The sequence below is a fragment of the Nematolebias whitei genome, chromosome 1, assembly GCF_014905685.2.
Source record: "Nematolebias whitei isolate Nwh7 chromosome 1, NemWhi1, whole genome shotgun sequence".
Classification (NCBI taxonomy): domain Eukaryota; kingdom Metazoa; phylum Chordata; class Actinopteri; order Cyprinodontiformes; family Rivulidae; genus Nematolebias; species Nematolebias whitei.
In genome coordinates this window covers 28,183,265-28,197,749 of record NC_056498.1, presented here as the reverse complement: position 1 = coordinate 28,197,749, position 14,485 = coordinate 28,183,265, and the positions used below count along the sequence as shown (strand labels likewise).

The window sequence follows — 14,485 nt, the reverse complement described above, 5'->3', positions numbered from 1 at the left end:
GAGTGCTGCTTGTGGGACTGAGTTTGTTGTGGCTCCTCGGACTGATGAAGTCCTTTGGATGAAGGACGAACCGTAATAATACGTACCCAGCGTAATAATACGCTGTTCCGTTTATGAAATAAAGTTAGAATTAAAAAGATTAATTGTTGCCAGCAGAAATATTTTCCACCACTAAAATATTTTTTCAATGGGAGTTTCAGTTCTACTCAATCCTTCAGGTTACTTCATACACTGAATGTAAAGGTTGTAGATTTTCTCCGATGATATCGAATAAAAAGTGGAGGTTTAAAGCTAACTTGATGGAAATGCAAACTGATCAAGAACTAAATGGCACCAGCATGAACCTCTGACATCCCAGTGCAAGCTGAAATCCTCTCACCTCTCCCTCTGTGGATTCCAGCTGAAGGTCCTTCCTGCTGCTGATCTTCAGCGTCCCCTCGGCGCCGCTCACTTCCACCCCTCTCGGCGCCTCCATGCTCAGAGTTCGAGTGGGCGACTCCAACCTAACGGGGAAATAACACCTGAACATTCACTGGACCCGCTCACGGTCTGCGTCGTGTGTCATTTAGTTTTGTGTGATTGTGTTTTGCTGGTTTCCTGCTCCCGCAGTGATTTCCCCTCATGCGCTTCAGCTCCTCGGACACAGACTTTAGTTTAAATAAATTAATAGTGTGAATCTTTATGAAGCATTCACACTATTGTGATCCATTTTTCTTCTATGCGTTTTTCGGCATCTTCGTTCCACAATTTTTATGTTATTTCAACAAATCATATCAAAATGTTCAGCTCATTCAGGACAATCCTGCTATTGGTGCAACTTTAGCTTTTTGAAATATTTAGCCTTTTCTGCTGTTTTGTTTTTCCTCAGAGAAAATGAATTGAGCTCATTTTACATCCTTCACATCTTCAGATCTGTTTACAACCTTTTACTGCTCCTTTCATATTTTGTTCTGGTTCAGCTTCTTTCAGTTTCCTTGTGCAAATTTTCACATTTTTTCAGCTACTTTCAGCTGTTTTTTCAGCTGTTTTGAGCTCCTTTCAGATTCTTTCTGCTAACTACAACAATTTGTGCTTTTTCCATCTTCTTTCTTCTAATTTCAGCTTGTTGTGTGTCTTTCAGCTTCTTTCTTCAAGTTTCAGCTTTTTTCCTACTATTTCAGCTACTATTTATCTGTTTTCATGCTAATTTGAGCTTTTTCAGCTAATTCCAGATTTTTTGCACTCATTTCAACCTTTTTCAGCCTAATTGAGCAAAATTGCTCTCTCCACTTTGTTCTGGTAATTTAAGCTTCTTTCTGCCTTTTTAGCTACTTTTCAGCTGTTTTTTTTCTTATTTCACCTTTTTTCCAGATAATTTCCACTTTTTTGTGCTAATTTTTGCTTCTTTTAGCTTAACTGAGCAAACGTTCTGTTTTCTTTCTTCTGCTAATTTAAGCTTGTTCTACCGTTTTCAGCACATTTTAGCTCCTTTCAGCTGTTTTCAGATAAATTCAAAATTTTCATGGTAATTGTTGTTACATTCAGCCTAAACAACTTCTTTCTGGTAATTTCAGGTTGTTATGCTCCTTTCAGCTAGTTTAAATTTTTTTTCTGCCATTTCAGCTGCTATTTAGCGGTTTTGGTGCTAAATTTCACGTTTTCATCTATTTCCATTTTTTTAAGGTAATTTCAGTTCCTTCCACTTCCTTCTGGTAGGTTAAGCTTCTTTCTACCTTTTCAGCTATGTCTTTGCTAATTTTAGTTTTTTAGCTAATTTCCTAATGTTGTGCTTATTTAAACCTAATTCAGCAAATATGTGTTCTTTCTGCTTTCTTCTTCTAATTTAGTTTGGTTCTTCCATTTCAGTTACATTTTATGTTTTTAGCTAATTTCAGCTATTTTTCTGCAATAAGCATTCACACTGCATTTTTACAGGAACTGTATTTTCTCTAGTTGTTTTTATATTTGAGTTTCTTAAGTTTTGGTTTTTGCATTTGGGTTCAGATCTTCATCAAACATGATAGACCTTTATTCTGTTGCATTTCTTAGCTGAAGATATGAATAATAAAGTTTAATAATGCTATTTTTCTTCATATTTCACACAAAAGCATTTTGTTAATATCTTTATTTACCCCTTGTGCTCTCGGCTGTCAACATTGCTGCATGTTTTTATTATTCCAAACCACAGGGAATCATCCTGCAACACCCGAGGCTCATGCACCTGTTTTTAAATTGATTCCTTTCCCCACTCACATCTTTGTCAAATCTGCTTTCAAGACATTTTAATGTGAACACTTCAAGGTGCTCTTTTGAAATATTTTCTGAAACCTCTAAAAATAACAGACGTGTTGGACAAAGGGAGGAAAGAAGTACCTGAGATGAGTAAATACATTTTATTTGCACTTGAAAGCTGCTCGATGCTGTTGGAAAATCATTTGCAAAAAAAAAAAAAAAAAAAAAAAAAACACATTTCATGGAGACGTCTGTCTTCTATAAAGCTTTCTTTGTCTCCGTCTTCAAACCGAGAGCAGATCAGCTGAACACTGACAAAAGTACAATGGTTATATATTATGAAGTGGGATTCTTTGGGAAGGTCATGAACAATCATTATTTTACCTGCTGTAGATAGCTCATTGAATGGCCTCAGTTTGGAGGAATAATAGTTTAATTCTGACCAGACTGATGAGCTAACGGCTAGTTAGCGTGAGGCTAAATGATATGTGGGTTATTGTCTTAAAACAACTCCAATCTCAAAAATCTCACGTGCATTTTATAAATCTTTCCACTGTTGTTAGTTTCACATAACAGCTACAAGACTCTATGGAAGCAGCAGCAGCTAGCTGTAGCACTTCTGGTGCAGTCTGAATCAGTTTCTGAGGCAAAACCAGATTTTCTTTCAGGTCTCTCTTGTAAATGAGTCCTCGAGGCTCCATGGGATTTACCTGTCTAAATAAAGGTTGAATGAATTTCTGTTGGCATAACATAGCATTTGCATAATTCGCTAAGAAATTTTTTAAACTGGTGTTTTATGGGGCAGCACAGTGGCTCAGTCGGTAGAGCTGTTGCCTCTCAGCGAGAAGATTGCCAGTTCAAATCCCGGCCAGGGGACCTTTCTGGGTGGAGTTTGGATGTTCTCTCTGTGCATGCGTGGATTTTCTTCGGGTACTCCGGTTTCCTCCCACGGACCAAAAACCTGCATGTTAGGCTGATTGGTAACTCTAAATTATCCCTAGGTGTGAGTGAGAGAGTGAATGGTTGCTTGTCTCGTGTCCCTGTGATGGACTGGAGACCTGTCCAGGGTGTCCCCCGCCATAGCTGTGATTTCTGGCCTGACCCGACTTGAAATTTGGGCCGAGTCGGGCCAAAATCATGTGCTTGATGGGCGGGCGGGATCGGGCTTTTGATGCGGTTTTAATTGTACATGTGGCCCCGCCCGCCCTTTGCTCTTATCACACATCTGAGGATTTGCTATTGACCCACAAGAAGCGACATAATGGAGCTGGAAAATATTAAACAAAAGCTAAAAATGGGAGAACTCACTTTACAAAGCCAGCACAGCGGAACCTGCTGATGTGTGTCAGGTCAGGTGCACGCTCAGGTCCGACCAGCAGGTTGAAAGAGGTAAAAAAAAAAAAAAAAAAAGTCTTAAGCTTCAGATGGACAACGGGATCATCAGACGTGCGTGTCCACTGACCGTCCGGTTAAAAGAAGTAAAAAAAAAAAAAGTCGAGTTAAGCTTCAGATGGACAACTGGATCATCGGCCGCGTGCGTCTCGCTTCGCACCCTGCTGTCATCGGCGGTGAATTAAGTTGCAGCATCTGAAGCTACAAAAGCTGAAGCAAGCAGCGCATTCAATTAAAATAGCCTTGTTCTGTATTTTTACAAATAATTTTGCTCTAAAGATATTTTGTTCATCTGTATAATAGCCTTTAGAGTTGATTTTTTTAGACTATTCATTTTGTATGTTAATATCCATTTCGTGAAACAAGAACTCTTATATCTTCCTTTCTTTGAAATACGTTTTTAAAATGATTTGCTTACAAAAGCAGTAAAAGCTTAATAAAAATAAAAAGTTTTTTGGGGGGGTTTGGACCTCTAATTACAGTTAATTGGTCGGGCCGGGCTCAGAAAAAAAAACCTACAGGCTTGGGTCGGATTTTTTGGCTCAGTGCAACTCTATCCCCCGCCTCTCGCACAGTGATGGCTGGACATGGGCACCAGTGACCCCCAGTGATCCGAAAAGAAAGAAGTGGGGAAAGATAATGGATGAATGGTGTTTTATGACAAGGTTTCACTCAGACTAGCCCTTAGCTCATCAGTACGGTCAGAAATAAACTGTGGTCTCTAAACTGAGTGTTAAAGAATGAGTTATGAGTGTTTTTATATTATTTCTGAGAACCTTTTTTCCCTCCTGCCATGAAAACTTGCTGGTCAGCCGACTCTCAAAACATCCTCGTTAACTCGACGGGGAGGTCGACTCGCGGTGTCTCCCTGACGCCCATGGGCCACATCTGGGCAGACAAAGTGTGCTTTCGTGAGTTAAGACCTGTGCAGCTGACTTCAGGACGTGAGTAACGGAGGAACACCCCTGAAATGTTTCTGTTGTGATTATGTTATAAAAAAAAAAAGTCAACCTAAAGACCAGGTTCGAGGTTCGTTCCGCGGCTCCTAAATGTGGCCCTTGTAAGTAAAAAAAAACGGTTAAAAATCTTCACCTACCGTCAGTTTGTGATTCGTTGAGTAAACGTTGGCGAAAGAGGATTTTTCTAACACTGAGGTTGTTCAAAAACTTACCTACAGCAGGTAAGATATTACTTGTTCATAAAAACCTCTCTATTCAACCCTATTTTAAGACGCATTTAAAAATGGACATTGCGTACTTAAACTTTTTTAGCTTTAGCTAAATCTCGTATCTTAGGAGCCCACTTGATCAGTTTGACTATTTAAACACATTTTATAGCAAAAATCATTTACAAATATATAAAATTACATAAAAAAAATAACCATTTCTCACATAACATCTTTTTTTTTTTTCCTCTCTGGAGACACGCACTTTCATTAACAGGCCAATAAACTGTTTAAAGAAGTCACGTTTTAATAATTCCTCCCGAGTCCGCTGATGATCCACGACCTGGTCATTAAAAGACTCGTTGACGCCGAGCCCAGCTGCACGTGTGTGTGTGATACTTTCACTCCATTCACAGCACACACACCTCCATACACACACACAGTCTGCCAGAAGACAAAGTGCTCAATTTCCAAGAGTGCTTGTTTCAGACACAGTCCAGCGCAGAGCATTAAAGGAATTAAATGAAGGGAAAAAAGTTTTTTAGAACCAGCTCAGGCTTCTTCTGTTGTCTGCTTGTGGTTTTTGTACGGCTCCAGCAGCTCTGTGGTCACATTTCACTTTAACGCTGACTGATACAAACCTGTTAATGAGCCCCCGTTTAAAACCCATCAGAAAGGGATCGCTCACTTCAAATAGTTCCGTCACATTTTGAGATCAAGACCGCTGGAGATGGCACGAACCAGGTTTCTACAAGTTCGTTGTTACAGTTTTAGGCTTTAATATTCATGCACGATTTAAACGCTTTATAGAGCAGCAACGAATGTGAGCGTGTGCTCATACGACGGTAAAATTGTATTAACCACCCACTCGAACGTGACTCATTATGAGCCGCCGAGCGTACCAAATATTTAATCCTTAATTAAAAAAAAAAAAACACATTTTATGCTTTGAGTTATTTCACTTTTATTTGCAGAAATAAACAGAAAAAGGAGCGCAAGTCCATTTTGGCTGCAACTGAGAGAATTTCAAAAGTGCTAATTATTTTTGTTTCTTTTCAGAGATCACTTAAATTAGAAACCTTAATAATCAAAACTCAGACGGCAGCGCGCTCCACTTTGAGCATGTATTATTAAAATGTGGGGCCAGATCTCAAACGGCATTAAAGGGATAGTCCTGATGTTTTCACCTTAATTGTTTTCTAACCCACAAAGCCCTCAACAACCTAGCTCCATCTTATATTACAGATCTTATTGTTCCATGTTTTCCTAACGGAGCACTTCGCTCTCAGACTGCAGGTTTACTTGTGGTTCCTAGAGTTTCCAAAAGCATCCAAACGTGTCGTTTACATGGGCACAATCCGATCATGACGAGTGTTTTATTGACATGCACAAAGTAGTAAACTCTCTTAAAAAAAAAAACAGAAGAAGAAGAAGTTCTACTTCCGTGATGAACATAAACAAAACTGAGCGCCCAAAATGGACCCGCGACAGGTAATACAGATCATTTTGAGCTCTTTCGAAGTTTCTAGTAGAAATGTTGTCGCTCACCGACCAGTTTTGCTTCGCCGACATATTGGCATCTAGCCAGGTGGCAATAGGTCGCACCTGCGCAGTCAGGTCAGTTTTCCACTATCGGAATAAAATGATCAGATGAAGTGTTTACATGCGCACCGTTCGGATTATGAATTGGCATAAACCACCCCTCTCATTCGGATTACAAATTCATTCAGATTGCGCGGAATCAGCTCAGAATAATCCGAATGGGGCGTTTACATTATGCATTTTTATTCTGATTGGCTGTTTAATCCGATTACTTATGTCCATGTAAATATAGCTACTGTCGTTTTAAAGCTAGGCTCAAATCTTTTCTTTTGATAAATCCTATAGTTAGGGTCGGCTTGGGTTTCCCGACTTATCCTTTGGTTATTATGCTGCTATAGGCTTAAACTCCTGGAGGACAAATTGACCTCTTTTCATCAAATGAATAGTTTGCATTTGTAATTATTTCTATCTTAACATGTTTTTTTTTTCTTTCCTGCTACATAGGGACCTGCTCGCCTCCATTCTAATTCTAGACCTGCCATTCTGCGTCCGTTTCTCCTTCCTGTCCTCTCAAACCCAGTCGGTCGAAGCAGATGGCCGCTCTTCTTGAGCCTGGTTCTGCTGGAGGTTTCTTCCTGTTAAAATGAGGTTTTTCCTTTCCACTGTTGTCTTTGTGCTAGCTCAGGATGAGAGACTGCGACAAAATGAAGACTCGACGCGTCTGCTGGCTTCCTTAGATAGATGCATTTACTAACTGGCCTTTATAATGTATGTGACCGTTTCTGCTCAGTGCCCTGAGATGACTTCTGTTGTGACTCGTCGCTATATAAATCAACTGAACTGAACGTTGGGTTATCTGGCGAGATTAGGAGGAATTATCACCTTTTCTCTAGTAAAAAACTTTTTATTGTCCACTGCCGAATGTAAAATGTGTGTTTGTTAGCAAAATATCATGACGAGTGCATGGATTTTAATAAAACTATAGAAGGAGTCGCTGAACATACAATTAACTTTTAGAGTTAACTCGATTCAAGATGGCCATTACGATGAACGTATCTTAGAAAACGGAAATAGATCTAACTTGTTTAGTTTTATAGACGTTGAGCTAAAATTCGGTGTGGCAGTAGCTGAGCCGCTCAGCACAGATCTAATATCGCATGATATTGTTTATAATGTCATTAAAAATGTAATCACAGTGACTACAACCCCATCCTGTTTCATCGTAAAATAATCTTAGTCTAAAGCTGGCATAAAAAGCATCAAGTGATCTGGATTCCTTCCATTCATTCTAGACCCGTCAAACGAGTTTTGAGTTCAGTTCGGACCAAAGTGACGAGCTAATGGCTAGTCTGAGTGGAGCCGAGCTCAAAGTGAACTGCTCTCGTCTTTAAACAACAAAATCTGATGTAGGTAACGGAAATGGCATTTTATAAATGTTTACTTTGCTGCAGATATTTTTGCTGGCAAATCCCCACAAACCATGTAACCTGAAATTGACAACATTAGAGGTTTATAAAATAAGGTTTGCAGCTAACTTGTTTTTATTGAAATCATTTCAAGATGGCAACAATCTACTTTGCTTTAATGTCCACTCAGACTAGCCATTAGCTTGTTAGTCTGACCAGAATTAAACCCAAATTCTTCAAACAGGTTGTTCAAAGAGCCACCTACAACAGGTAAGATGTTCATTACCTTTCCACTGAACCCAGCACTTCAGTACATCTGAACTCGTTGACTTCTGTTAATGTTGAAATAAAAACGTTCAAAAGTATTGAGATCAATGCAGTAAATTAGGACTGGCAGAACTTTTGCAGAACACTCTGAAGCGTGCAGGAGATTATTTTACAGCCCCCCCCCCCCCCCCCCCCCCCCCACACACACACCAACTCTTGGCCTGAATGTGGAAAGTGGATCCAGCTAAGTGTTGGGGTCGAGAGGTGAAATGGCATCAGGCTGTTCTTTGATTGCCTTGAACCTTTTCCATAAAAAAAAAGTCATTATTATGAATCTGTATTAAGTTTGGCAGCACTGGAACTTTGGACCTTTTGAATTTTAGCTGAGATTTTATAAACGTGAAGCGCTCATACTCGCACTGACCAACCGAGTAAGTAAATGGTCAATGATCCAAAGCTTTCCCCTCACATATAATAAAAACAACCATACTCCCGTGGATTACCGTACTTTTCACTGTATAAGTTGCACCTTTTTGCATAAATTAGCATGCCCTGTGACTTATACAGCGAAGCGACTTATTTGTTTTTCATATTTATTACCCAATTTTTGGCTGAAATCTGATGATTTCATTCATTCTGACATGGAAAATATTGAACACTACCATTTTCAGCTGCGAGAGGGCATTCTGAGTATTATGGCAAGCCAAGTGTCTCATTAATGATAAAAAGTGGCTATTAATGAGACACTAGGCTTCCCATACCAAACCACTTTCCTCTCGCTCTGTAACTCCTGGAGCAAACGTCAAATCAGCTGCATTTTGCAGCGCCGCCCAGGCAAAACGCAGCTGATTTGACCGTTAAAGTGCATTTATGAAGGAAAAGTTCAACTGAGACACACCTTTTACTATAAAGTCAAGCAAACAAATATTTGTTTTTAGGTGGTTATCTTGTTAAATTTCGACGAAATGCACAGTGAGTTATCCCTCTGCACGTTCCCACTTCTGTGAGTCGGCTTTTGAAATGCAGCTGATTTGACCATCAAAGTGCATTTATTAAGGAAAAGTTAGACCGAGACACACCTTTGTTATAATTTCGAGCAAACAAATGATTGTTTTTAAGTATTAATCTTGTTCACTTCTTGATAACGTTCTCCCGTGCACGCTACCGCGGCCACCGTTTGGCAGCCAATCGATTTTTGACACAACACCGGCCCACAGTTGTCAGCGGTGACGCATAACAAATGTGACGCATCGGCGGTAGAGCTGTCGTTTCTAACCCGAACCCTAAGCCTAGTCCCACCCGACCTGAATTCGGGGCCAACCAGGCCACGATGATGTCCTGGATGGGCGGGTCGGTGTCAGGCTTTTAATTGGGTCAGGATCAGCCGCGATCCAATTATATGTTAACATGACCTGCCATACCATCACCAGCTGCACGTGGTCATTTCTCTGCGAGCTGACAGGCACTGAAAGAGGTAAAAACTCAATTCAGCTTCAGATGGGACTGTACTGCCAGGAAGTGATCCATCGCCCGAATGCACGTTCATTCAGCCGCTGCACTCGGCGAACGCGCGGCCGACGACCCAAACAGGTGAGACCATAAAGCAGACGTGTCAGAGCAGGGTCCGTGAATTAATCAGAATGCAGGCAGAAGCAGGGTTTAAATGCTCTTTTACGGTCATGAAAGGACAAACACCCCCTCAGCTCCGATCTTCTGCACCTTAATTCAGCCGCGCAGTTCAGTCCCTGACCGTTAATAATTAAAAATGTTGGGTTTTTTTTCTGGGTTCGGACCTGTAATTACTGTTAATTCGTCGGGTTAAGTGGGGTTCGGAAATGACTGCGGGCTGGGGCTGGGTCGGATCAGATTTTTTGGGCCCGAATGCAATTCTAGTCAGAAGTGACGCATAATAAATGTGACCTAAGGTGAAGCGACTTATTTATGTTTGATTTTTTTCCCACTTTATTAGACATATTTGGATTGATGCGACGTGTACGGCGGAAAGTACGGTAGTTTATAACTAGCCTATAACTTTGCGCAGCGCTTTTTAAGTACAATTAACTAAATCCTACAGCTATACTGAATTATACGGAAGGCATGTATTCAGTAATTGTATTTTTTGTTCACACAGACAATAAAATAAGTTATTTACTAAATTTTAAGAGCTTTACTTCTTGATAGTTGAATTGTTTTCTCTTGCAATTTCCGAGATAAAACTTGAAATAAAGTGAGTCGTTTTCATTTTGCAGAATAAAAAGCTAACCATCAATGCCAGTTTTTAAACAAACATGTCACGCACCATGTTGCGCTCACAGTACGTGTCGAGGATGACTATCTGTTACTACCACTCTAAATCTTTGCTCAATATCTGCAACACTGACTAAGTTAAAGCTTATTTTGTGGCGGTCGTTTTCAGTCATGCTCCTAAAATTAATTGGTTGTAGACGAACATCTAATGGGGTTTCATTGAAATTTGGTCACTGGTTAATGAGATATTTTGCTAACAGACACCAACAGTCAATGCAATAGCTTTAAACAAATATATTACACAGGGTAGCACTCTGGTTATGTGTTGGGGATGGTGCTCAGCTACTACTACACCAAAGTTCGGCTGAATAAATGTAAAACTGACTGAGTTATAGCCATTTTTCTGAAGAAGTGGTGCCAGTTTTTAATGTGAAATATGTCAAATAAAAAAAAAAGAATCCTATTCTTCATTGTGCCGAGTTTAAAACTCTCCTCTTATATTTACGCCTCCAGTTGGCCTGTTTCCTGATTACACTCCCTGCCAATTATTAGCCAACCAATTATTGAGAAAAGTGTCAAAAAGAAATGCAGATTGTTACTTTTCCCCAGACGCTGCAGCTCTGTAAATAATGCTTTATTGAGCTAAGCAGATGATGACCTTAATTTTCCATTAGAGGTGCCTCTGCAGAAAAAAGATGGCAGCTATTTTCTTTTGAAATGTTACAATGTCTTCTACCTTTCAGATCATTAGGCTGACTGATGAGGCTTAATACCACTTCATACTGAAAAGCTTATTATTTCCAGAATATTCCAGGGCCTCTGGCTCCATCCAGGGGATATGACTTATGGAGCATTAAGAGTCAGAAAGGCTGTTTGAGACAGGTTGTCTCATTATCTGCGAAACCCGACCAACCTGCATTCAAGTCGACCTTTAGATCAACAAAAAGGTCAGCGCACCACAGAGCCGCGGGGTGAAAATGTGCTGATGACCATAGTTGATAGAGGAAGTTGGTTTACTGCATATAGATCATTACAAAAAGTTTATTTACGGGTCTCAAACACACATTTCCCCCGGCTTTACAAAGTGACAGCAGCTTAGGTTTCATTCATATGGACGGATTGAGTAACAGGTAAAACTTTGCAGAACAATATTTCTCAGAGCGACGGCAGCTGAAGGTTTAAACATCAAAGGTTATAAACACAAACACAGTTTTATGTAATGGTTCAGCCTTTTTTTCTACAAATCAGAGCATAGTGGTGACAAAAGCTCCAAAGAAATGAGATGTAAAGCCAAAAACACACCAGGAATCAGGGGTGCCAACAAAGGGGGGCCAAAGGGGGCAATAGCCGTCCTTTAAAAAAACTGGTGCCCCCCCCTCCCCCCTCCTTATTGGTCACGCTTGGCCAGAACGTTTTATCCTCTTGAGTCCCAAACTTTTGAGCTTTGTGCATTATTATTTGTTTAGGTCACATGTGTCAAACTCAAGGCCCGGGGGCCAAATGTGGCCCTCGTTGATATCTTATCTAGCCCCCAAGATGATATGTGAAACATAAAACACTTTTTTCACTTGAATTTTAATTAATAAACTTTGATTATGATGTCAAATGGGCAACAGAGAACGTCACATGAGACCAATCAAACTCTTGTTGAGGAACCTGTAACCAAGAAAATATGTCAGGTACCTTGACTTGAGTTAATGCAGATTCTGAAATAGGCCCTTGGTTTAAAAAAGGTCTTAATTTTGGCCCCCTTTTGTAAGTGAGTTTGACACCCCTGGTTTAGGTTATTTAAAGAGCTACTTACAACAGATATTTTAAGTAGCTCTTCCCACAGAAACCTACTGTATTTTCCACCGTACACGTCACACCGCCCTATAAGTCGCATCAGTCCAAATACGTCTAAAAAAGTGGAACAATCCATAAATGTTGCTTCGCCGTATACGTTGCATCTATTATGCATCACCGCTGACGCGTCGCGTTTGTTACGTGTCACCGCTGACAACCCGGAAATGTGGGCTGGTGTTGTGCCAAAAATCAATGGACTGCCAAATGACAGCCGTGGGAGCACAGGAGGACTTTTACAAGAATTTTACAAGATTAACACTTTGAAAAAAAAAAAAAGATTAACACTTAAAAACAATTATTTGTTTGCTTGAAATTATAGTAAAGGTGTGTCTCAGTCTAACATTTGCTTAATAGAAGGACTTTAACGATCAAATCAGCTGCATTTCAAAAGTATTTGTTGGCTTGGTGCTCCGGGAGCAGAGGGAGGAAAAAATGGAAGGAGGAACGCTGCTTGTTTCTTTGAAATTTCACAAGAAAAGCACCTAAAACATTATTTGTTTGCTTGAAATTATAGCAAAGGTGTGTCTCGGTTGAACTTTTACTTAATAAATGCACTTTAATGGTCAAATTAATTGCATTTTGCCGGGGCGGTGCAGCAAAATGAAGCTGTTTTGACGGTTGCTCCAAGCAGCGAGCAGGACGAATGTGGTGTATGGCAAGCTGATTGTGTCATTAATAGCTGGTGAAGATTCTCAGTCATCCAGGACATGGTAAATTAAAAAAAAAAAGTTCAAGACAAAAACAATAAAGTATAAAGTAAATAATAATAAATAAAGTCCAGTTGTTTATGTCTTGAACTTTTTTGAATTTGTCATTATAGCCACTTTTACTTATTACATGATACAACGGCATGTCATACCGCTACTTCTACTCCGCTGACATCTAGTGGCTGAAAATGATAATGTTCAATTTTTTCAGTCAGAATGGTCATATCGCAGCCAAAAATTGGTTTATAAATATGGGAAAAAAATCCATAAATACATCGCTTCGGCTTATAAGTTGCAGGGCATGTAAATTATGCAACCAGAAAAAAAAAAGTGACTTATACAGCAAAAAATATATGGTAATCCAAAGATTTGAACTTTTGCTGTAACAAAAATAAATATTTACTGGTGAATCTAAATGCAGACACAAAACTGCTACATTCATGCTGCACAGCTTAATGCTCAATTTAAATTTTTTTTTGCTCAGATCTGATTTATTTATTTTATTTTTGGGTGTGTGTGTGTTGTTCACATTGAATTTTAAACATGACCTCAGTCACACTCCAATGTGAACGCTCTATGGTCCTGATGAGACGCGAACAAGCAGAAAAATACGTAACGTGACAAGCAGCATGCTGTATTTTTGGAAGTAAATATGGCTGTTATACATTAACACACGTGTATCGGTTTTGAAGATGTTGTGCAATCAGAACAGACTAAATTATTATCTTGCTTGTCTTTTACTGGCTACTTAGTGCAGAATTGCACTTCTATAATGTGAGCAGCGTGCTAAAAGTAGGGCATTAACAGAGTACTCGAGTAATCTACACATCGATTGCTAGGACATCTATCGAGGTTAAAAATTTAACATCGACTATCCGTAGTGACGTCATATTATGTGACCACCGTATGACCGTAGGGGGCTGTGTTGCACTGTTGCAGGTCACAGAGTATGGTGTAACACCAGGTCCAATCCACGAACCAGAACCAGTTTCGGTTAAGTTTCGTTTTTGACGTGCTGCACGTTTCTTCACGTTTGCAGTTTAATAATAATAACTAATAGTTTTGTTTTTCCTGTGACTTATTTGCAGTATGATAAATGGTAGGAGCATAATATACACTCCCAATGTTTTGTTGGTCTTTTTTTTTGTAAATAATTACCTTTTTTTGCGGTTTTATTTATTTATTTATTTTTGTATCTTGAGATCTATGACATCATCAAATACTCGAGTTCTACTCAGGTTTTATTATGTTAATGTCGAGTTTAAAAAATTATATACTCGTTCAACCCCTAGCTAAAAGTACAAACTAACCAAAAGGTTAGCTTTGCTTTTCCTTATTCTGCTAACTAAAAAAATTGCTAACGCTGGAAAAGTTTTTTAAAAATGAACGGAAGCTAACGCTAAACCGCTAACTGCTTGGACAACTGTTAGTCTGCGTCACACGTCTTCGTCTCCTTCCAGTTGAAGCTGCATCGACCAATCACGTCTTGTCACGCGTGCACGTATAAACCAATAGCGTGCCTAACGGACCACAACAGATAAGAACAAGCTTGTGAATTTTGTTGGCGGACTCAAAGTTGGCAAAACCTAATTTAGCAGAAGCTAATTCCGCTAACGGTTTTCAAAGTTAGCGAAAACGTCAATCCGCTAAAAACAAAATAATTATTTACGCTATTAGCGGATTAGCGAAGCTTTGCGTCTCCA

The 14,485-nt window shown here is 39.6% G+C and overlaps 1 protein-coding gene across 1 annotated transcript in view; it reads right to left on the bottom strand.

Moving 5' to 3' along the window:
* Window positions 1-14,485, bottom strand: part of LOC119428115 (zeta-sarcoglycan) — a 59,454-nt gene that overhangs the window by 2,642 nt on the left and 42,327 nt on the right. The window contains exon 7 of the mRNA XM_037696129.1: window positions 380-503. Coding sequence (XP_037552057.1) covers window positions 380-503 — 124 coding nt within the window. The remainder of the gene's footprint in view (window positions 1-379; window positions 504-14,485) is intronic.